Source organism: Argopecten irradians, chromosome 11 (assembly GCF_041381155.1).
Source record: "Argopecten irradians isolate NY chromosome 11, Ai_NY, whole genome shotgun sequence".
Taxonomy (NCBI): Eukaryota; Metazoa; Mollusca; class Bivalvia; order Pectinida; family Pectinidae; genus Argopecten; species Argopecten irradians.
The window spans coordinates 8,459,864-8,482,989 of NC_091144.1; the positions used below are offsets into that span (position 1 = coordinate 8,459,864).

Sequence of the window (23,126 nt, forward strand, 5' to 3'; positions counted from 1 at the left end):
TACTGTATATCATTTGGGAATTTATTTTGTAGTTTACTCCGTTATATTTCCTTGATTGATTTTAAATAGACAATCAGTAATGATAATAATTCACCGATATTTTAGCCGTTGACAGAATCAGTTGACTAAATCAAGGAGGGTTGGTACACAGTAGATAGGGATTATAGAATACTGATCCATGCTGATAACAGTACATTTAAAATGACCCGTAAAAAAGCCAGCTCTATCAATACATTCGTATCACTTGATCAGATGTTTCTGCTCTGATAATATGCCAGATAAAAACATTCAATGTAAATAAAGTAAAAAAAAAAATTATACAATTGTATGTTCTAATGACAACTAGCTTCAGCATCCTTTGTGTATTTCAAGCAATACTCTTACAATTAAAATATTTGGAATTAATCCCCTAGCTCATTTTCAACAGTTACAATCATGCTTAGTAGGCCTGGTAATGTGTAACATTTAATTAACTTACATGTTTTTTCTCTATATTCTATCAAAATAACTATCAGAAAAAATTGTTTGTGGAAAACTTCAAAAAGTTCATAAATTATTCTTTATCATTATTTTAGAATTTTTCTTCATTTTTGAATTAACATTTAAATGTCACAGAACTTGAGTTTCCATCAAAAACTTTTTATTCAAAATTTCAAAACCGTTACTATAAAACAGAATGTTGATTGATACCGGTATATATTTTTGATATTTGGAAGATTCAGTCTTTTTGGGAGAAGTCAGCATCCGATGACAAAGACTGCCTTAACCTTAATACCAGGCTGCCAAGTAGATCTGATCTAGAATTAAATATAGACATATTAATACCCGTTATCAGGGGCATTATATCTGATTACTGTATCCAATTTAATTTGCGAAATCATAAGGTGTTTTATTTTGTATGACAATATGTACCTCCTATAGTGTCCGTCACCTGCACCTAGTCAAGCACGACCAAACTTGTATCAATGGCCGTTGGCAGTTCATTCATACTGCGACTGCCAATAGACTTCTTGTCATTAACGACTCCTATTAATTGTCATTGAAGCATGTGATTTGATCCACTAGCCTGTACGGCACAGCAAAACTTCTATATTATGAAACACTATTATAACAGTGCAAACTTCACCCACGGAATAATATATACCTATAGCGAAAATGCCTCAGAGCGGATTCATTACAATAAATTATACAAAATTAAACAAGGGGCTGCAAGTAGGGGAATTAAATATAATTGAAATTTGAAACTTTGATTTTTTCCTTTCAAAGGATAAGTAACATATTAATCGAGTTTTCAATATCAGTTAAAAAAACAAGAAATTTTGATTGGCTGATTTATAACTGATTTGAATAGTTGAATGATTTAATTGGTTGGGTAATATAAGGGTCAGTGGGATACCTGCCAGACAGAGAAAATCCTACCCCACACATACTAGTTACCACTGTCTGTGGCTAATGTTGACATATTAACATTCGAGCTTGCTGCATGTTTATTATATGGCACATCTGATCATGCCAAAATGCCGGATGTAAGACCGATGCAAAATTTGTATGGATTTTATGAGGATGAAAGGTCTGATTTTGATCTCAGGTAAGCACTATCTCGTTAACAAAGGTGTGATGAACAAAGGTGATAGGGATGGTCTGGATGACCAGAAGGTAGAGTGATGGTCTGGATGACCAGAAGGTAGAGTGATACTTCCCTGTATTGCCACGTGCACCCTAGCTTACACTTTTATTGACATCAAACCTTACTAAAAAATCAAATTTTGAATAGAGTAAATGAATAACTTACACAAATTGAAAGATCTTGAGAGTCTTGACTCTTCACATAAATGTACATAGCCTAAGGTTAATGTTAGTAAAAGGTAAAATATCTATCTAGATTGAGTGGAGAAATAGATATAACTTCATTTACATATAACTATATTCATCAGCGAATTTATTAAATAAGCGCAAGCTTGATTGCATTTCAAATTGAACTTAAGTATTAGGAGAACCCTAGCTGTCTAATGGCCATGCAGTATGCCTTAGTTGTATTCCCAATTGTATGATCGTAAAACTGGTGACTAAATTTAGGATCTTTTCTCTTCTTCCCAACTGACTCTTTTTTCCCTAACCCCTCACTTGACATTGCCTCATTTTTTGCCTTTAATTGAGCAGTTGCCCCTGTGAGGTAGACTCTGGGCTCTGTCCCCTGGCCGCGACACACCAAAGTCTATAAAAGTGGTAGTTTCTTCTCTTGTTTAGCACTCAGCATTAAGTATAATGTGACTGGGTGGAGTGTGTTGCTTAGTGTCTTTTTGGGCATGCTTAAGTGATATAGCACTATAAAAAGGGCAACAGTTCATTATACAAGAGGACAAACACATCTTACTCATTACAGTATAGAAGCTGTCTTGAGAGACCACTCCTCATCTTACTCAGTACAGTATAGAAGCTGTCTTGAGAGACCACTCCTCATCTTACTCAGTACAGTATAGAACTGTCTTGAGAGACCACTCCTCATCTTACTCAGTACAGTATAGAAGCTGTCTTGAGAGACCACTCCTCATCTTACTCAGTAGAGTATAGAACTGTCTTGAGAGACCACTCCTCATCTTACTCAGTACAGTATAGAACTGTCTTGAGAGACCACACCTCATCTTACTCAGTACAGTATAGAAGCTGTCTTGAGAGACCACCCCTCATCTTACTCAGTAGAGTATAGAACTGTCTTGAGAGACCACTCCTCATCTTACTCAGTACAGTATAGAAGCTATCTTGAGAGACCACTCCTCATCTTACTCAGTACAGTATAGAAGTTGTCTTGAGAGACCACACCTCATCTTACTCAGTACAGTATAGAGGCTGTCTTGAGAGACCACTCCTCATCTTACTCAGTACAGTATAGAAGCTGTCTTGAGAGACCACTCCTCATCTTACTCAGTACAGTATAGAGGCTGTCTTGAGAGACCACTCCTCATCTTACTCAGTACAGTATAGAAGCTGTCTTGAGAGACCACTCCTCATCTTACTCAGTACAGTATAGAAGCTGTCTTGAGAGACCACACCTCATCTTACTCAGTACAGTATAGAAGCTGTCTTGAGAGACCACTCCTCATCTTACTCAGTACAGTATAGAAGCTGTCTTGAGAGACCACTCCTCATCTTACTCAGTACAGTATAGTAGCTGTCTTAGAGACCACTCCACATCTTACTCAGTACAGTATAGAAGCTGTCTTGAGAGACCACTCCACATCTTACTCAGTACAGTATAGAACTGTCTTAGAGACCACTCCACATCTTACTCAGTACAGTATTAAACTGTCTTGAGAGACCACTCCACATCTTACTCAGTACAGTATAGAAACTGTCTTGAGAGACCACTCCTCATCTTACTCAGTATAGTATAGAGGCTGTCTTGAGAGACAACTCCTCATCTTACTCAGTACAGTATAGAACTGTCTTGAGAGACCACACCTCATCTTACCCAGTACAGTATAGAACTGTCTTGAGAGACCACTCCTCATCTTACTCAGTACAGTATAGAGGCTGTCTTGAGAGACCACTCCTCATCTTACTCAGTACAGTATAGAACTGTCTTGAGAGACCACCCCACATCTCACTCAGTACAGTAAAGAACTGTCTTGAGAGACCACACCTCATTTACTCAGTATAGTATAGTAGCTGTCTTAGAGACCACTCCACATCTTACTCAGTACAGTATAGAACTGTCTTGAGAGACCACACCTCATTTACTCAGTACAGTATAGTAGCTGTCTTAGAGACCACTCCACATCTTACTCAGTACAGTATAGAAGCTATCTTGAGAGACCACTCCTCATCTTACTCAGTACAGTATAGAACTGTCTTGAGGGACCACTCCTCATCTTACTCAGTACAGTATAGAAGCTGTCTTGAGAGACCACTCCTCATCTTACTCAGTACAGTATAGAAACTGTCTTGAGAGACCACTCCTCATCTTACTCAGTACAGTATAGAAACTGTCTTGAGGGACCACTCCTCATCTTACTCAGTACAGTATAGAAGCTGTCTTGAGAGACCACACCTCATCTTACTCAGTACAGTATAGAAACTGTCTTGAGAGACCACTCCTCATCTTACTCAGTACAGTATAGAACTGTCTTGAGGGACCACTCCTCATCTTACTCAGTACAGTATAGAACTGTCTTGAGGGACCACTCCTCATCTTACTCAGTACAGTATAGAAACTGTCTTGAGAGACCACACCTCATCTTACTCAGTACAGTATAGAAACTGTCTTGAGGGACCACTCCTCATCTTACTCAGTACAGTATAGAAGCTGTCTTGAGAGACCACACCTCATCTTACTCAGTACAGTATAGAAACTGTCTTGAGAGACCACTCCTCATCTTACTCAGTACAGTATAGAACTGTCTTGAGGGACCACTCCTCATCTTACTCAGTACAGTATAGAACTGTCTTGAGGGACCACTCCTCATCTTACTCAGTACAGTATAGAAACTGTCTTGAGAGACCACTCCTCATCTTACTCAGTACAGTATAGAAGCTGTCTTGAGAGACCACTCCTCATCTTACCCATTACAGTATAGAAACTGTCTTGAGAGACCACTCCTCATCTTACTCAGTACAGTATAGAACTGTCTTGAGAGACCACTCCTCATCTTACTCAGTACAGTATAGAAACTGTCTTGAGAGACCACTCCTCATCTTACTCAGTACAGTATAGAACTGTCTTGAGGGACCACTCCTCATCTTACTCAGTACAGTATAGAACTGGCACAAACAGTAGTTGAAGAAGAAACCTCAATAGTTGTCACAGACTAATGGTATAACATCAACAATGGTGAGTTAACTGTGAGTTAAAAGAAAAGTTGCTCATTTTAAGAGAAGGATGATTGACGGTCTAATCCACAAACAGATCAAGTGAACATCACCACATCAAAACTCAAACACTTTTCCATACAATGATCTCTAATCCATGACTTCCAAACCTGAAATGTCTCGTATAGAACCAAATTAGAATTAAACTCTCATTCAAAAATGCCCCAATAATCTCCTAAAATAAATTGCAGCGAATCATAAGTGAACTAATCTCACTAAAGTAGCTTTTTGACTTTATGTTGCATTATTCCTTTGCTGCTGATATGTAGGCAAGCTTGGCTAGGAGCGAATATTACAGTAAAACAATATACAGTTTTTGTATACTAATTTCCAATACTTTTACAATGTAGAGGCTGTCACTCTCAAACTATACTTATTCTAAAACAAGTTTCACAAAAACATACACATAAAACTCCAAAGTTACCAATACATTCCAAACATCCCTCGAATATTGGAATATCTCGACTTCAATACACATACTAATGAAAATAATGTGCATGTACATTATGGCTGCTATGTGACTGCTGATCCCAAATTAATTTGCTTTTATGCCCACGAATACCGTATAGCCTGTTATTTTCAAAAATAAATGGGTCATTGCTATGATGCGAAAATTTGATCCACGAAATATTGAGATATGGTTGAGTCCATATGTATCATTAATATCAGATCGCGAGAATTTAAAACTGTTAAAATTTAATTTCATTGTTTGTGACCCACAACAATAACCATTTATACAGTAACCTAATGAAAAATAAACATACCAACAATCAGCTGGTAATAGTGAAATGTATAAATCCACAACTGTACCAAGTGAACTTGTTAATTTGTGTATGACATTCATTATATTAATCCAATCTTCCACCTTTTACAGGGAGAGATTACAACAACTATCCAGACCTAAAGAACCAAAAATAGAATGGTGGACAAATGTCGGGTAAGAGTTGAAAAAGTTAACAAAACCTTTTTTTCTGGATTTTCATTGAATGCAGTACACTTGCTTAAATCTTTGACATGTAACTTATACCTTCGGTGACATACAATCACTTGTTATATGTGTTACAGGTAGTTATGTCAAAGATTTCATTGACTATCAGTGACATACAATCACTTGTTATATGTGTTTCAGGTAGTTATGTCAAAGATTTCATTAACTATCAGTGACATACAATCACTTGTTATATGTGTTTCAGGTAGTTATGTCAAAGATTTCATTAACTATCAGTGACATACAATCACTTGTTATATGTGTTTCAGGTAGTTATGTCAAAGATTTCATTGACTATCAGTGACATACAATCACTTGTTATATGTGTTTCAGGTAGTTATGTCAAAGATTTCATTAACTATCAGTGACATACAATCACTTGTTATATGTGTTTCAGGTAGTTATGTCAAAGATTTCATTAACTATCAGTGACATACAATCACTTGTTATATGTGTTTCAGGTAATTATGTCAAAGATTTCATTAACTATCAGTGACATACAATCACTTGTTATATGTGTTTCAGGTAATTATGTCAAAGATTTCATTGACTATCAGTGACATACAATCACTTGTTATATGTGTTTCAGGTAATTATGTCAAAGATTTCATTGACTATCAGTGACATACAATCACTTGTTATAATGTGTTTCAGGTAGTTATGTCAAAGATTTCATTAACTATCAGTGACATACAATCACTTGTTATATGTGTTTCAGGTAGTTATGTCAAAGATTTCATTAACTATCAGTGACATACAATCACTTGTTATATGTGTTTCAGGTAATTATGTCAAAGATTTCATTGACTATCAGTGACATACAATCACTTGTTATATGTGTTTCAGGTAATTATGTCAAAGATTTCATTGACTATCAGTGACATACAATCACTTGTTATATGTGTTTCAGGTAATTATGTCAAAGATTTCATTGACTATCAGTGACATACAATCACTTGTTATATGTGTTTCAGGTAGTTATGTCAAAGATTTCATTAACTATCAGTGACATACAATCACTTGTTATATGTGTTTCAGGTAGTTATGTCAAAGATTTCATTAACTATCAGTGACATACAATCACTTGTTATATGTGTTTCAGGTAGTTATGTCAAAGATTTCATTGACTATCAGTGACATACAATCACTTGTTATATGTGTTTCAGGTAATTATGTCAAAGATTTCATCGACTATCAGTGACATACAATCACTTGTTATATGTGTTTCAGGTAGTTATGTCAAAGATTTCATTAACTATCAGTGACATACAATCACTTGTTATATGTGTTTCAGGTAATTATGTCAAAGATTTCATCGACTATCAGTGACATACAATCACTTGTTATATGTGTTTCAGGTAGTTATGTCAAAGATTTCATTAACTATCAGTGACATACAATCACTTGTTATATGTGTTTCAGGTAGTTATGTCAAAGATTTCATTAACTATCAGTGACATACAATCACTTGTTTTATGTGTTTCAGGTAGTTATGTCAAAGATTTCATTAACTATCAGTGACATACAATCACTTGTTATATGTGTTTCAGGTAGTTATGTCAAAGATTTCATTAACTATCAGTGACATACAATCACTTGTTTATATGTGTTTCAGGTAGTTATGTCAAAGATTTCATTGACTATCAGTGACATACAATCACTTGTTTATATGTGTTTCAGGTAGTTATGTCAAAGATTTCATTGACTATCAGTGACATACAATCACTTGTTATATTGTTTCAGGTAGTTATGTCAAAGATTTCATTGACTATCAGTGACATACAATCACTTGTTATATGTGTTTCAGGTAGTTATGTCAAAGATTTCATTGACTATCAGTGACATACAATCACTTGTTATATGTGTTTCAGGTAGTTATGTCAAAGATTTCATTACTATCAGTGACATACAATTCATTGACTATCAGTGACATACAATCACTTGTTATATTGTGTTTCAGGTAGCTATGTCAAAGATTTCATTAACTATCAGTGACATACAATCACTTGTTATAATGTGTTTCAGGTAGTTATGTTTAAGATTTCATTAAGTAAGTGAAGAACAAAGCACATGGATGCGGTTGATAGAATTCTGGTGGTAATACAATAGATCATATGATAAGCATTGTCACAGAATCACATGCATGAATAGGTGACATGTTGAAGGACAAGTCGAATAGCAACTTTTGTGTATAGGTTTTGATCTGCCAGTTGGACACTTTCCAATATGGCCGATCTCCATCGCTGTCCGTAGAGACGAGATAACTCCCTAAAAGTACTTGATATAATTTCACCAGTCTTGTATGTTACTGGTGGTCCTGGTTTACCCTAATCTTTTCAAATGTCAGATTATAACAAGTAACTATGCTTACTATAATTTGAACCTGAAAGTATGATATCTATATCTATCTATTATGGCCTAGTTGAGAGGGCACTGTTGCCTTACAGTATTGTTGGGGATGAAACAGTGCCCAAGACCCCTTTTCATTTCATAGTAACCAAAAAACTTCAAGCGGCAACTCGCAATGCTACCTTCATTTCCACATGATGTTGTTACCTTATATAAATTGTCACAGAAATCTGTTAATCAGTTTCATGAAGATTGATAGTAGATAAATATAGACCTAATTAACTGTCCTCTGTAGACACACAACATTTCTTCCTTCACCGTACACCGCAGCCTGCCTGCCATCTTTATGTCTTTGACAAGGCACAACAATATAATGATGTCATGTAGTATAGTGATGCCACAACAGATTCACATTCAATCTCGCGCCATTTCAATATGTTAATGTCCGCTTACTTGGGCACTAAAGCAAATAATGCCCATGTGTGTAACCAATCAGAATACATTTTGTTTGTTTGATTAAATTTACATCCTACTCAGGACTATTGTTATGTGGTGGACCAGGAGATGGTCTATTGAGAAATTATTTTGTTTGTTTTCAGGCCCAATGATATGTTGGGGACCAGGAGATGGTCTATTGAGACAATATTTTGTCTGTTTTTAGGCCAAATGTTATGTGGGGGACCAGGAGATGGTCTATTGAGACATTATTTTGTTTGTTTTCAGGCCCAATGTTATGTGGGGGACCCAGGAGATGGTCTATTGAGACATTATTTTGTCTGTTTTCAGGCCCAATGTCATGTGGGGAACCAGGAAATGGTCTATTGAGACAATATTTTGTCTGTTTTTAGGCCAAATGTTATGTGGGGGACCAGGAGATGGTCTATTGAGACAATATTTTGTCTGTTTTCAGGCCCAATGTTATGTGGGGGACCCAGGAGATGGTCTATTGAGACATTATTTTGTCTGTTTTCAGGCCCAATGTTATGTGGGGGACCAGGAGATGGTCTATTGAGACATTATTTTGTCTGTTTTCAGGCCCAATGTTATGTGGGGGACCCAGGAGATGGTCTATTGAGACATTATTTTGTCTGTTTTCAGGCCCAATGTGTTGTAGGGGACCAGGAGATGGTCTATTGAGACATTATTTTGTCTGTTTTCAGGCCCAATGTAATGTGGGGGACCAGGAGATGGTCTATTGAGACATTATTTTGTTTGTTTTCAGGCCCAATGTTATGTGGGGGACCAGGAGATGGTCTATTGAGACATTATTTTGTCTGTTTTCAGTTTTCAGGCCCAGTGTTATGTTGGGGACCCAGGAGATGGTCTATTGAGACATTATTTTGTTTGTTTTCAGGCCCAATGTTATGTGGGGGACCAGGAGATGGTCTATTGAGACATTATTTTGTCTGTTTTCAGGCCCAATGTTATGTGGGGGACCCAGGAGATGGTCTATTGAGACATTATTTTGTCTGTTTTTAGGCCCAATGTTATGTGGGGGACCAGGAGATTGTCTATTGAGACATTATTTTTGTCTGTTTTTAGGCCTAATGTTTTTGTGGGGGACCCAGGAGATGGTCTATTGAGACATTATTTTGTTTGTTTTCAGGCCCAATGTTATGTGGGGGACCCAGGAGATGGTCTATTGAGACATTATTTTGTCTGTTTTGTTTTCAGGCCCAATGTTATGTGGGGGACCAGGAGATGGTCTATTGAGACAATATTTTGTCTGTTTTCAGGCCCAATTTTTTGTAGGGGACCAGGAGATGGTCTATTGAGACATTATTTTGTCTGTTTTTAGGCCAAATGTTTTGTGGGGGACCCAGGAGATGGTCTATTGAGACATTATTTTGTCTGTTTTCAGGCCCAATGTTATGTGGGGGAACCAGGAAATGGTCTATTGAGACATTATTTTGTCTGTTTTCAGGCCCAATGTTATGTGGGGGACCCAGGAGATGGTCTATTGAGACAATATTTTGTCTGTTTTCAGGCCCAATGTTATGTGGGGGACCAGGTGATGGTCTATTGAGACAATATTTTGTCTGTTTTCAGGCCCAATGTTATGTGGGGGACCAGGAGATGGTCTATTGAGTCATTATTTTGTCTGTTTTTAGGCCCAATGATATGTTGGGAACCAGGAAATGGTCTACTGAGACATTATTTTGTCTGTTTTCAGGCCCAATGTTATGTGGGGGACCCAGGAGATGGTCTATTGAGACATTATTTTGTCTGTTTTCAGGCCCAATGATATGTGGGGGACCAGGAAATGGTCTATTGAGACATTATTTTGTCTGTTTTTAGGCCCAATGTTATGTGGGGGACCCAGGAAATGGTCTATTGAGACATTATTTTGTCTGTTTTCAGGCCCAATGATATGTGGGGGACCAGGAAATGGTCTATTGAGTCATTATTTTGTCTGTTTTTAGGCCCAATGATATGTTGGGAACCAGGAAATGGTCTACTGAGACATCATTTTGTCTGTTTTCAGGCCCAATGATATGTGGGGGACCAGGAGATGGTCTATTGAGACATTATTTTGTCTGTTTTTAGGCCCAATGTTATGTGGGGGACCAGGAAATGGTCTGAGACATTATTTTGTCTGTTTTTAGGCCCAATGATATGTGGGGGACCAGGAAATGGTCTATTGAGACATTATTTTGTCTGTTTTTAGGCCCAATGTTATTTTGGGAACCAGGAAATGGTCTACTGAGACATTATTTTGTCTGTTTTCAGGCCCAATGATATGTGGGGGACCAGGAGATGGTCTATTGAGACATTATTTTGTCTGCTTTTAGGCCAAATGTTTTGTGGGGGACCCAGGAGATGGTCTATTGAGACATTATTTTGTTTGTTTTCAGGCCCAATGATATGTGGTGGGGACCAGGAGATGGTCTATTGTGACATTATTTTGTTTATTTCAGGCCCAATGTTATGTGAGGGACCCAGGAGATGGTCTATTGAGACATTATTTTGTTTGTTTTCAGGCCCAATGTTATGTGGGGGACCAGGAGATGGTCTATAGAGATATTATTTTGTCTGTTTTCAGGCCCAATGTTATATGCCAGGAAATGGTCTATTGAGACATTATTTTGTCTGTTTTCAGGCCCAATGTGTTGTAGGGGACCAGGAGATGGTCTATTGTGACATTATTTTGTTTATTTCAGGCCCAATGTTATGTGGGGGACCCAGGAGATGGTCTATTGAGACATTATTTTGTCTGCTTTTAGGCCCAATGTTATGCGGGGGACCAGTCGATGGTCTATTGAGACATTATTTTGTCTGCTTTCAGGCCCAATGTTATGCGGGGGACCAGTCGATGGTCTATTGAGACATTATTTTGTCTGTTTTCAGGCCAAATGTTTTGTGGGGGACCCAGGAGATGGTCTATTGAGACATTATTTTGTCTGTTTTCAAGGCCCAATGTTATGTTGGGGACCCAGGAGATGGTCTATTGAGACATTATTTTGTCTGTTTTCAGGCCCAATTTTTTGTAGGGGACCAGGAGATGGTCTATTGAGACATTATTTTGTCTGTTTTCAGGCCAAATGTTTTGTGGGGGACCCAGGAGATGGTCTATTGAGACATTATTTTGTCTGTTTTCATGCCCAATGATATGTGAGGGACCACGAGATGGTCTATTGAGACATTATTTTGTCTATTTTTAGGCCCAATGTTATGTGGGGGACCCAGGAGATGCTGTGGCCCATCAGTCAAGAAGCCAAGGAAGCCGCACCCACAGAACGTGTCATCAACCTCGCTACACCGAAAAAGAATTTCCAAACAGGGATGCATGCGGGCAGGTAATTCACCTTTATATATAGTGTTATACCTAATCCAGCTAAACATGTAGGACTTCCTTAGGAGATTTGTTATCAAACAAGAGGCCCAGAGGGCCTGTATCGCTCACCTGGTTTGTAATGCCAAATAATTTTCTGAATACAGGTTCATTGTTTCTTTTCTGAAGGAATTTTAATATTAACCTCTAAATCTCCTATTGGGCCCCACCCCTCCTGCCCCCTGGGGGTCAGAGCCAAAATTTATACAAGTTCTGTTTCCCTTCCACAAAGGATGTTTCTGGCCAAATTTGGTTTATATCCATGCAGAACTCTATGAGAAATAGCGATTTAAAGGATTTACCTCTATTTCCCCTATTGGGCCCCACCTCTCCTACCCCCAGGGGATCAGAGCCAAAATTTATACAAGTTCTGTTCCTCTTCCCCCAAGGATGTTTGTGGCCAAATTTGGTTACAATCCATGCAGAACTCTAGGACAAGAAGCGATTGATAGAATTTACCTCTATTTCCCCTATTGGGCCCCGCCCCTCCTGCCCCCTGAAGGTCAGAGCCAAAATTTATACAAGTTCTGTTCTCCTAACCCCAAGGATGTTTGTGGCCAAATTTAGTTACAATCCATACAAAACTCTAGGACAATTAAGTAGCAATTTATAGAATTTACCTATAATTCCCCTATTGGGCCCCGCCCCTCCTGCCCCCATGGACCAGAGCCAAAAATTATACAAACTCAGTTCTTATTCTCCCAAGGATATTTCTGGCCAAATTTGGTTACATTCCATGCAAAACTCTATGACTAGTAGCGAATTAAAGGATTTACCTCTATTTCCCCTATTGGGCCCCACCCCTCCAGCCCCCGGGGGGCCAGAGCCAAAATTTATACAAGTTCTGTTCCCCTTCCCCCAAGGATGTTTCTGGCCAAATTTGGTTACAATCCATGCAGAACTCTACGACTAGTAGCAATTTATAGGATTTACCTCTAAATCCCCTATTGGGCCCCGCCCCTCCTGCCCCCGGGGGGTCAGAGCCAAAATTTATACAAGTTCTGTTCCCCTTCCCCCAAGGATGTTTGTGGCAAAATTTAGTTACAATCCATGTAGAACTCTATGACAAGTAGCGATTTAAAGGATTTACCTCTATTTCCCCTATTGGGCCCCGCCCCTCCTGCCCCCGTGGGGTCAGAGCCAAAATTTATACAAGTTCTGTTCCCCTTCCCCCAAGGATGTTTGTGGCCAAATTTTGTTACATTCCATTCAGAACTCTATGACAAGTAGCGATTTAAAGGATTTACCTATATTTCCCCTATTGGGCCCCGCCCCTCCTGCCCCCCGAGGTGTCAGAGCCAAAATTTATACAAGTTCTGTTCCCCTTCCCCCAAGGATGTTTGTGGCAAAATTTAGTTACAATCCATGGAGAACTCTATGACTAGTAGCGATTTAAAGGATTTACCTCTATTTCCCCTATTGGGCCCCGCCCCTCCTGCCCCCGGGGGGTCAGAGCCAAAATTTATACAAGTTCTGTTTCCCTTCCCCCAAGGATGTTTGTGGCCAAATTTTGTTACATTCCATTCAAAACTCTATGACAAGTAGCGATTTAAAGGATTTACCTATATTTTCCCTATTGGGCCCCGTCCCTCCTGCCCCCGGGGTGTCAGAGCCAAAATTTATACAAGTTCTGTTCCCCTTCCCCCAAGGATGTTTGTGGCCAAATTTGGTTACAATCCATGTAGAACTCTATGACAAGTAGCCATTTAAAGGATTTACCTATATTTCCCCTATTGGGCCCCGCCCCTCCTGCCCCCGGGGTGTCAGAGCCAAAATTTATACAAGTTCTGTTCCCCCTCCCCCAAGGATGGTTGTGGCAAAATTTGGTTACAATCCATGCAGAACTCTATGACTAGTAGCGATTTAAAGAAAATGTTGACGGACAGACGGACGGACGGACGGACGACGGACGGACGGACGGACGGACGACGGACGACGGACGACGGACGCCGCGCCATGACATAAGCTCACCGGCCCTTCGGGCCAGGTGAGCTAATAAAAACATATCTGCATGGTTGGCTGAAGAATTTGCCCATTCATTATGTATCAGAGAGCAGGATTGACAATAAATAGAATCACTGCGCATGCCTCTGTCTAGGATTGAATTTGGGATATTTGGATTACTAGCTTATAGTCCGATGCTGAATCTCTGGATTACTAGTCTGATGTTCAACTGATCAAGCTAGAGAAGTTCTCACTAGCCGAGCGGCATATTGTGGCTTGTATAGACCAAGTTACATACTCACCTTCCAGGAACTGTCCATGAGTTTCCAGGGGTCACAATTATTTATAAACTAACGTAAGTTTAATTAGTTTTGCATGCTTATATGATGATATCATTACCTTTCAGGGTCATAATGGTCATTGATTGATTGTTTTTTGTCTTTTGTTTTTGTTTTGCAATCATAGATAAACACTGTGAAAGGCAGTAAATGTTATACACTCAGTAAAAAGTCAAATAACCATACAACCTGTCTTCAGAGTCCATCCATTCTATCTGTTTATAAGATGGTAAAATCAGTAGAAAGTCAAATAACCATACAACCTGTCTTCAGAGTCCATCCATTCTATCTGTTTTATAAGATGGTAAAATCAGTAGAAAGTCAAATAACCATACAACCTGTCTTCAGAGTCCACCCATTCTATCTGTTTATAAGATGGCAAAATCAGTAGAAAGTCAAATAACCATACAACCTGTCTTCAGAGTCCACCCATTCTATCTGTTTATAAGATGGTAAAATCAGTAGAAAGTCAAATAACCATACAACCTGTCTTCAGAGTCCACCCATTCTATCTGTTTATAAGATGGTAAAATCAGTAGAAAGTCAAATAACCATACAACCTGTCTTCAGAGTCCACCCATTCTATCTGTTTATAAGATGGTAAAATCAGTAGAAAGTCAAATAACCATACAACCTGTCTTCAGAGTCCACCCATTCTATCTGTTTATAAGATGGTAAAATCAGTAGAAAGTCAAATAACCATACAACCTGTCTTCAGAGTCCACCCATTCTATCTGTTTATAAGATGGTAAAATCAGTAGAAAGTCAAATAACCATACAACCTGTCTTCAGAGTCCACCCATTCTATCTGTTTATAAGATGGTAAAATCAGTAGAAAGTCAAATAACCATACAACCTGTCTTCAGAGTCCACCCATTCTATTGTTTATAAGATGGTAAAATCAGTAGAAAGTCAAATAACCATACAACCTGTCTTCAGAGTCCACCCATTCTATCTGTTTATAAGATGGTAAAATCAGTAGAAAGTCAAATAACCATACAACCTGTCTTCAGAGTCCACCCATTCTATCTGTTTATAAGATGGTAAAATCAGTAGAAAGTCAAATAACCATACAACCTGTCTTCAGAGTCCACCCATTCTATCTGTTTATAAGATGGTAAAATCAGTAGAAAGTCAAATAACCATACAACCTGTCTTCAGAGTCCACCCATTCAATCTATTGTTTATAAGATGGTAAAATCAGTAGAAAGTCAAATAACCATACAACCTGTCTTCAGAGTCCACCCATTCTATCTGTTTATAAGATGGTAAAATCAGTAGAAAGTCAAATAACCATACAACCTGTCTTCAGAGTCCACCCATTCTATCTGTTTATAAGATGGTAAAATCAGTAGAAAGTCAAATAACCATACAACCTGTCTTCAGAGTCCACCCATTCTATCTGTTTATAAGATGGTAAAATCAGTAGAAAGTCAAATAACCATACAACCTGTCTTCAGAGTCCACCCATTCTATCTGTTTATAAGATGGTAAAATCAGTAGAAAGTCAAATAACCATACAACCTGTCTTCAGAGTCCACCCATTCTATCTGTTTATAAGATGGTAAAATCAGTAGAAAGTCAAATCACCATACAAACTGTCTTCAGAGTCCACCCATTCTATCTGTTTATAAGTTGGTAAAATCTTACCTGTAATTTTCATTTGTTTAGAAATTATTATCAAGGATGAAATCTCTTAATGGATTATTTTTCATGTTGTACATGTGATATTTTGAAAAGATTGATATTATAAATATGCTTATTCTCTAAATTGAAGAAAGATTCCCCCCCATTATCGTTGAAGTTTACAAGTTGAGCTAGATTAGTGATGAAAGTGTGAATCACATTATGGTCAATCACACACCAACACTTACCTATATAAATATGATTATATACCTGTTTCATAAATTTCCTGAGGCAATACATATATATCACTTTTAATATAATATTGTAATACAATAATATATACCATTCAGTAACAATTTCACATACTTCAGAATAATTACCATATTTAAATTTCAATTAAGTAGGAATCAGATTAGAAATCATATAAAGCTGTGATACATGTATTTAAATCTAATCCCTTTCTCCCTGAATAATTGTCTTAATCCTCGTCAACTCAGGTGTTCAAGATAGGTTAGCTTAGCTTTCCATTAAATTATTATTTCTTTTGTTTGGAATAGTAAATCTGAGGAGGGGGGATCTTCATTTTTTCATAATGATGAAGCAATAAATTTGATTCTTCAAATACTATTTGAGAATATCTTTTCATTAGATTGTGTTTATACATTGAATAGATCGGGTACTAACATGAGTTAACATGTGTAGTATTTAAGTACGAGGCCCATTAAATTACGATGTTAAGGTGTGACGTTTAGCTATATAGTAATACTACTTCCTTCACAACGCCACCCCGTCTTCCTGTTGAACTTTTCCCAAGTCTGCCTGATCAAAGTTTTTGTTTCATTCTTGATAAAAGGAATTCAGCATCTAAATCTGGACAACAGAAACATGCATCAGTGCTGAATAGTGTGAATTTCTGTTTTTGTGACATTCAGGATTAGAAACTCATGGAATTAACTATAACAAATAGGTTGGCTACTAAAATAAGCAATTTTGATTAATGGATTTGATGTATTAGCATTTGTCATGATTAATTTATTGGACAAGTGATGAAATGCAAAATTTGAATATCTGGACTTAAATTTGAGAAGATTTTAAAGGATACAATTATGAAGTCGGATGTGAAGATCACAGTAATTGATGAGAAAGGGGAGAAAACCAGCAATGCCTTTGTGAGGACACCTACTCCCCCTAAATCACCCGTGATGCCCCCTCTATCCAACCACATCATGTCGAGTCGATCCTTCCTAGAAGCCGACAACGACCTGCTGGTGAAGGATTACAGTGTGTATAACAGATATGATAAATATGATACGATACGCAAAAATGGAGCCCAAACTAATATTCAGAGTATGTACATAGGCAGTGATAAGAAATGGAAGTTCATTGAACACCGCTCACAAGGAGAAAATGACCAAAGCAATATGAGGTATGTGCATGGTTACAGTATGGTGTATGTGTAGGTTCAGCAGGATAACGCTATAGAGGAAGTCAGTAATTTATTTATATAGTCTTACACTAGCGTATTGTTACTAGCTGTACAATCCAGTGTGATAACACTATAAATGTGTGACTCTATATACCTATCATTATCATGTCGGTTTTTTGTCTGTTTCAGACCACTATTTTACTACAGCTGTGGTCGCCCGTCCATGATATGGGAGAATAAGTCGGATATAAAGGAAGCTAACGAGCGGGTCACAGATCTATCAGCACCTAAACAGCCGAGTAAGGAATTCACAAATCAGGAAATCAAGTAAGGATCTAACTACAACTATAGAATAAATAGTGTGATACAGGGTACTGGGTCTGTAATAGATTTCAAATATCATATATAGCCATACAAAGCTATGTGTTCTAGCTAACAGTGTTCATAACACTATGATCTCACAAACACTGAGGGTAGGCCAGAGGGGATCGAGATAATGGATTTTACAGATTAATTATAATCATATAAAGCTAATAGTACTAGTGTTTATAACACAATTTCACAAATGCTGATAGCAAGGGATAAGGGAGATAATCAATTTCACAGCTCAGTAAAAGTAATGTTACATTTGTATATGTATTTAACTAACAGTGTTCATGTATATGTAAGTACTTATGTAGATACATCAGACAAGTATAAAAATCTTACAGAAGATGCTGATTCAGCGATAAAAACTGATTTCACAAACACTGATAGCAGGTCAAAGGGAGATAATCAATTTTACAGAACCTGCATAACACTATTAATGATATTACACAAATAAAGGGGAGATAATTAATGTCATAGATCAAATATAACTGTATGTAGCTGAAAGTGTCCATATGTTCATAACACTGATATCACAATACTTTCAACTTCAATTGTGTCACAGTTTAAATGTCACTGTTTCTGTAACTGCATGATTTTCACAATTTAAAAGGTCACAAAGTCAACATTAGATTTCACAGAATGCTGATGAAATTAAAGTCACAGGTTAACAAGTTTCCTATTGCTAGGATGATTTCTTATTATATTAGTAACAATTCAAATGTAAACCTAAAACATCAGAAAGAAAAACTATAATGATAAAATCACAAGAGTAAAATACCTTGGCTTGTAAGTAGCCACGAAGACAATAGGAGTAGCATGTTGGGAAATAATGTATTCCTTCAACATCACTCAATATCCAACTCATTCAGTTACATTTTAAAAATGAGTTGAAAACTGTAAACAATTCTGTAAGATATCCCATTCATTGCGAGAGGTATAGAATACTAGGGTTTGTGTTGATGAAATAAAACCTCTATTGTAGCAGACAACCTTTCAGCGAACAGGACATGAAAAGAATGTTTCCTTATTCAAAAAGGTGGTGTAGTTATTTTCACTAAAATGTCAGTGTTAACACGACTAATATTGAAGTATGTACCAATACCAATTAACCTCACATATAATCTCCCAAGGCTGAGGTATCCCATATCTCATTTAATACAGTAAATGTAAACATATATATTCTCAATGTTACAGCTGGACAATATGTGGTATAGAGTTTTTTTTTTTTTTTTTTTTTTTATCGCTAATGGCTTAATATCAAAGAGAATCATACCACATTTTCACAAATTCAAATCCTGCATCAATCTCAGAAATTATTTCAATTTTGAGAGGTTTATGGTGAATGTTATTACATAGGTGTTTCCTTTGTTTTGTAATGGGGCTAAATCTATTTACCTTGCCCAAATAACAGTATTGAATCTTAGCATAAGAGTTTGTTTACTAATTATGAAATTTTAGATTTCCTGGTATACATTATGGGATCCGAAGATTGCCATTCCTTCCAATGTAATAAGCATAGGAATCATATTCTGTGTTTGCATCCTAAGTTATCTGCCCTTGCAGGAAGAAAATTTATTATTATGGCATGTGTTGGTGAGCAGAACATCATTCTTCTCAATAGTGTGTAACACAACACCTTGTTACATGTAAATAGTTATTGTCACCTGCTTTCACCGAAACAGGGAATATTTATTTGGATCTGTCTGTCTTTCCATCCGTCTGTCTGTCTGTCATGCTTGGTTTCTGTAAATTCCTTGAATTTGCTTGTTTAAGATAAATTGTAAATCATTTGAAAAGAAAAGGAAATGGCAAACAGTATACCAGCAAGGGCACATAACTCTCATAAACATATACAGTATGATAAAAATAGGCAGTGGTGTCATTTTCCTTAGAGGTTTGACTGCAACCCATGATGATGTATATTTAACCTTAACCATCCTGAGACTTTGTGTGAAAACCAACTAAATGTTTTCTGATATTAGTTATGGGCTTTAGTAAATGTTTTATACTTAATAATTGTAATGTGCTAGCTCCTTTGGTGTTGCTTTCTTACCTAAATATACATACTGTACAACAAAAATGATGATGTTTGATATACTGTATGTACCAGTCTCAACTATCACAACCAAATGAAGGAGATTTTACCAAAAATATTCATTTAGTTTTGCAACAGAAATAATGAGATCAACTGTTATTCTAAAATATTTCTAATGCTTTGATGCAATTTCCTTATAAACAAATGTATAATATTATAATCACTGCTTTATTAATTCTTAAATCTCCATTTATATTTTTATTTACTGTAAGGCAATGCAATCATGTACATTGTATATCTACCTAACATGTTGTATAAATGTGTCCTGTGTATTAAACTTACTGCTAATTGATTTTCCACATGTCAGTCATTGTCATGGGATTATCTTTGTCCTTACAAGATAGTTTTGCAAAATAAGTATTTTAGAGCAATAAATCAATATTCATCATGTAAGATGTCACCTATATTATACTTCCTTCATCACAAATGTCATAACTTGTCACATTTGCATGTACTGTTATAAAACAAAAACAACCTTTAACCTCATCAACATCCTGTTTTCAGACCGCAATACCTGTTTAGTTGTGGAAGGTCCAGCCCTATCTGGACAGTCCAGAAAGGAGCCCTGTCAGCGGGTGACCGTCCCCGCACACAGACCCTGGCCAACCCCCGCCCCCCACACAGGGACTTCCAGCCGAGCCGACAGGTGGAGTCTATCATACCCAATGGAGCTCTCAGTGCCTCTGCTTCTGAACGGATACACACCCTAGCTACACCCAAAGAGAGGCCTAATGGGCCATTTAGGTCTCCACAGTGGCCGGTGAGTGAATTGATTTATGTGAAAAGTAATTGAAAGATTCAAAATAAAACAGTACTACTCGGTACTTATATTTCAGTTGAAATATCATCATCATCAAATGGAAGATAAGGCTTTGTTATGGTACAAAACTATTTTTTAAGTTTATTAAGAGCCAAGTTTCATCCTTAGATTAAAATTCCCTATTGAAACGCATTACAAAAATATGGGGGAGGGGGGAAATATCAGATTAAGCCGTCTCTAACTTCTGTAATGCTTTCCTGTGGAGAGGAAATTGGGCCCCAAATAACTTTTATGTAACTGATAACTACACAACCATATTTCTCTGTGGTGGTATACCCCGATATCATAACACAATCAATAAGGTGTAACTGAAAGGTACCAGCTACTGTTATTAGTGCACTTTTATGTAAGGTTTCATCATTAATAGATGTTTCCCTTATCACATTACCAGGTGTCTCCCGGGGCTAGGAATGCGATATCCTCCAGTAGATGTGCTGACCTGGCTCGTCCCAAGGCTACCGTAGAAGGCTACCAGCTACCACGTGATGAAATGTGGCCTGTGTCACGTGCGGCCAAGCGTGGCACTGCGTCAGGCAGGATTCAGGAACTATGTAGACCACTAGTGAGAGCATCAATGGATCATGTGCAATTTAATCCAGACGCTTTCCTAGTCAAGGAAACAGCTTTAAAGGGAGTGGTGCCCAGACGTGTCGAGGAATTATCTCAACCCATCCAGCGCTAATTAACACCTAACAACTAGAATTCTTGCCCCTGTGATAATATTTATATATACAACCAGGTTTTGGTGTCCATGATAACTATGGAGACAGGCTTGGGAAGCTATTGAAAGGGAGACAACTGTTACCCATTATTAAAACACAATTTGACAGTATTACAGTGTTTATATGCCACTAAACAGTATTATTGTTATATTTGTATGTTTGATTTATGTCCTGTGCTTGTTTTAGTGATAGTGAACTTATTTATACATGTATATGCACTCCATGAAATGGATATGCAGTTGAATTATTTAAATATTTTTATATTTTACTTTAAAATCAGATAACCTATTTATGTGATTTACAAATGCTTATACAAACAATATTTGAAGTTTTGCTTTGAGAATGTATTGAGAAGTGGTAGGTTCAGTTTCTACCAGATTTTAATTGAAATCCGGCATGCAGTAACCATGAACAATTATTCCGCTCATATTTCAGTAACTGGTCTAGTTGATACACACTCAAAATAAATAACAATTCATACAAAAATTGAAATCGGTAAAAATCCTAATGGGAACACTTTTGAAACACAGTTATCAAAATATGTACAGTGGATGGGATGTTGGTCAGCCAATGCATTGTAAACAACCAGTAAAGGGGAGGTAATTTATCAAACCATGCAAATTTAAAATGATTGTTCAAGTCATGACAATGAAAAGAATATGTTTAAATTTAATAAAAACGCCTTTTATCTAACTTATAGAGATTACGTTACCTTGACAAACTGTATGTGTGATATGATCCGGAGAAAGGAATTGGCTCCTTTATAATGTTAATCTTAAACTGTTCCAATATTGCTCTCTTTCTATTTATTTCATCTAAACAAATTTAAAGATATCAGATCAGCATGAATGATTTCCTTTTAAATTCTCTAGTACAAAAATGGTTTGTTTGTGAATTTATGCATATTGTATAATTTAATTTAAAAACACATATCTTTGTTAGTCTATTATAATCTCTGGTTCTCAAATATATCTACATGTAATATTTACATTGTAATATATGTGATGGTGATTATTGTGTGAGCCTCATTGTTACAGCTATTGTTGTCTGGTTAGGTTTTGTTTCATATCCTACTTATTACCATATAAGGAGTGAGACAAGTGCAGCAAAGGATCTTCTACATGTGTGTTATGTGAATTAAAATATCAATACAATATTGGACTTCCCAGACTTCTTGGTTTTCATTTCCTCCAAACTTAGATGCAGAAAAAAGACTCCAAAAATAAATCAACATTATCTGGTGGAAATTTGCAGTACATGTAGTATCAAGCCTACAGTTAACGTTTCTAAATCCTTTTACATTCAACTTGCTAGGATAATTATGACAAATATACAGTATCTCTGGACTGTATTAATCTTTTAGTGCTGCCATCCATTGGAATTAGGGTTACAATGGAAAAGCCTCCTCGTCAAACTCACTAATGAGTTGGTCCAGTACTGACATTCATAAAGTGGAATCACAAAGGTTAAATTTAAATTCCATGATTTATCATATGCAAAATGATTAAAAGAAAATTGACTGTTATAATATGGTTAAATTTCATTATAAAAGCAACAACCTGTTAACTGAACCATGGCTGTTGATTTCACTTTTATTCAAGGTAATTAGGAGGATATTGTTGGCCTGTCTTGACTCTTTTTTGAAGTTTTATCCAATGGCACATGTACATTTTGTACTATGGCCTTGGCTTTGCGGCAATGATATATTTAGTTAGTTTTGGATGAAATGTAATATCAAAATTTGAACAAAT

General features: G+C 36.9%; 2 protein-coding genes across 6 annotated transcripts in view; one reads left to right on the forward strand and one right to left on the reverse strand.

Moving 5' to 3' along the window:
- Positions 1-22,541, forward strand: part of LOC138334684 (sperm microtubule associated protein 2-like) — a 53,117-nt gene extending 30,576 nt beyond the window's left edge. For 3 of the 5 annotated variants that reach the window (XM_069283349.1, XM_069283346.1, XM_069283348.1), the window contains 6 exons: positions 5,741-5,803; positions 11,866-12,000; positions 17,559-17,696; positions 18,721-18,774; positions 20,338-20,593; positions 21,045-22,541. In XM_069283349.1, coding sequence (XP_069139450.1) covers positions 5,741-5,803; positions 11,866-12,000; positions 17,559-17,696; positions 18,721-18,774; positions 20,338-20,593; positions 21,045-21,335 — 937 coding nt within the window. In that variant the 3' untranslated portion in view covers positions 21,336-22,541. Of the gene's footprint in view, positions 1-1,401; positions 1,589-5,740; positions 5,804-11,865; positions 12,001-17,558; positions 17,697-18,720; positions 18,775-20,337; positions 20,594-21,044 lie in introns of those variants that run through there. The other 2 variants (XM_069283347.1, XM_069283350.1) reach the window with 2 other exon arrangements.
- LOC138335712 (uncharacterized) overlaps positions 1-23,126 on the reverse strand; it is a 68,226-nt gene that overhangs the window by 40,261 nt on the left and 4,839 nt on the right. The gene's annotated exons all lie outside the window — the stretch shown is intronic.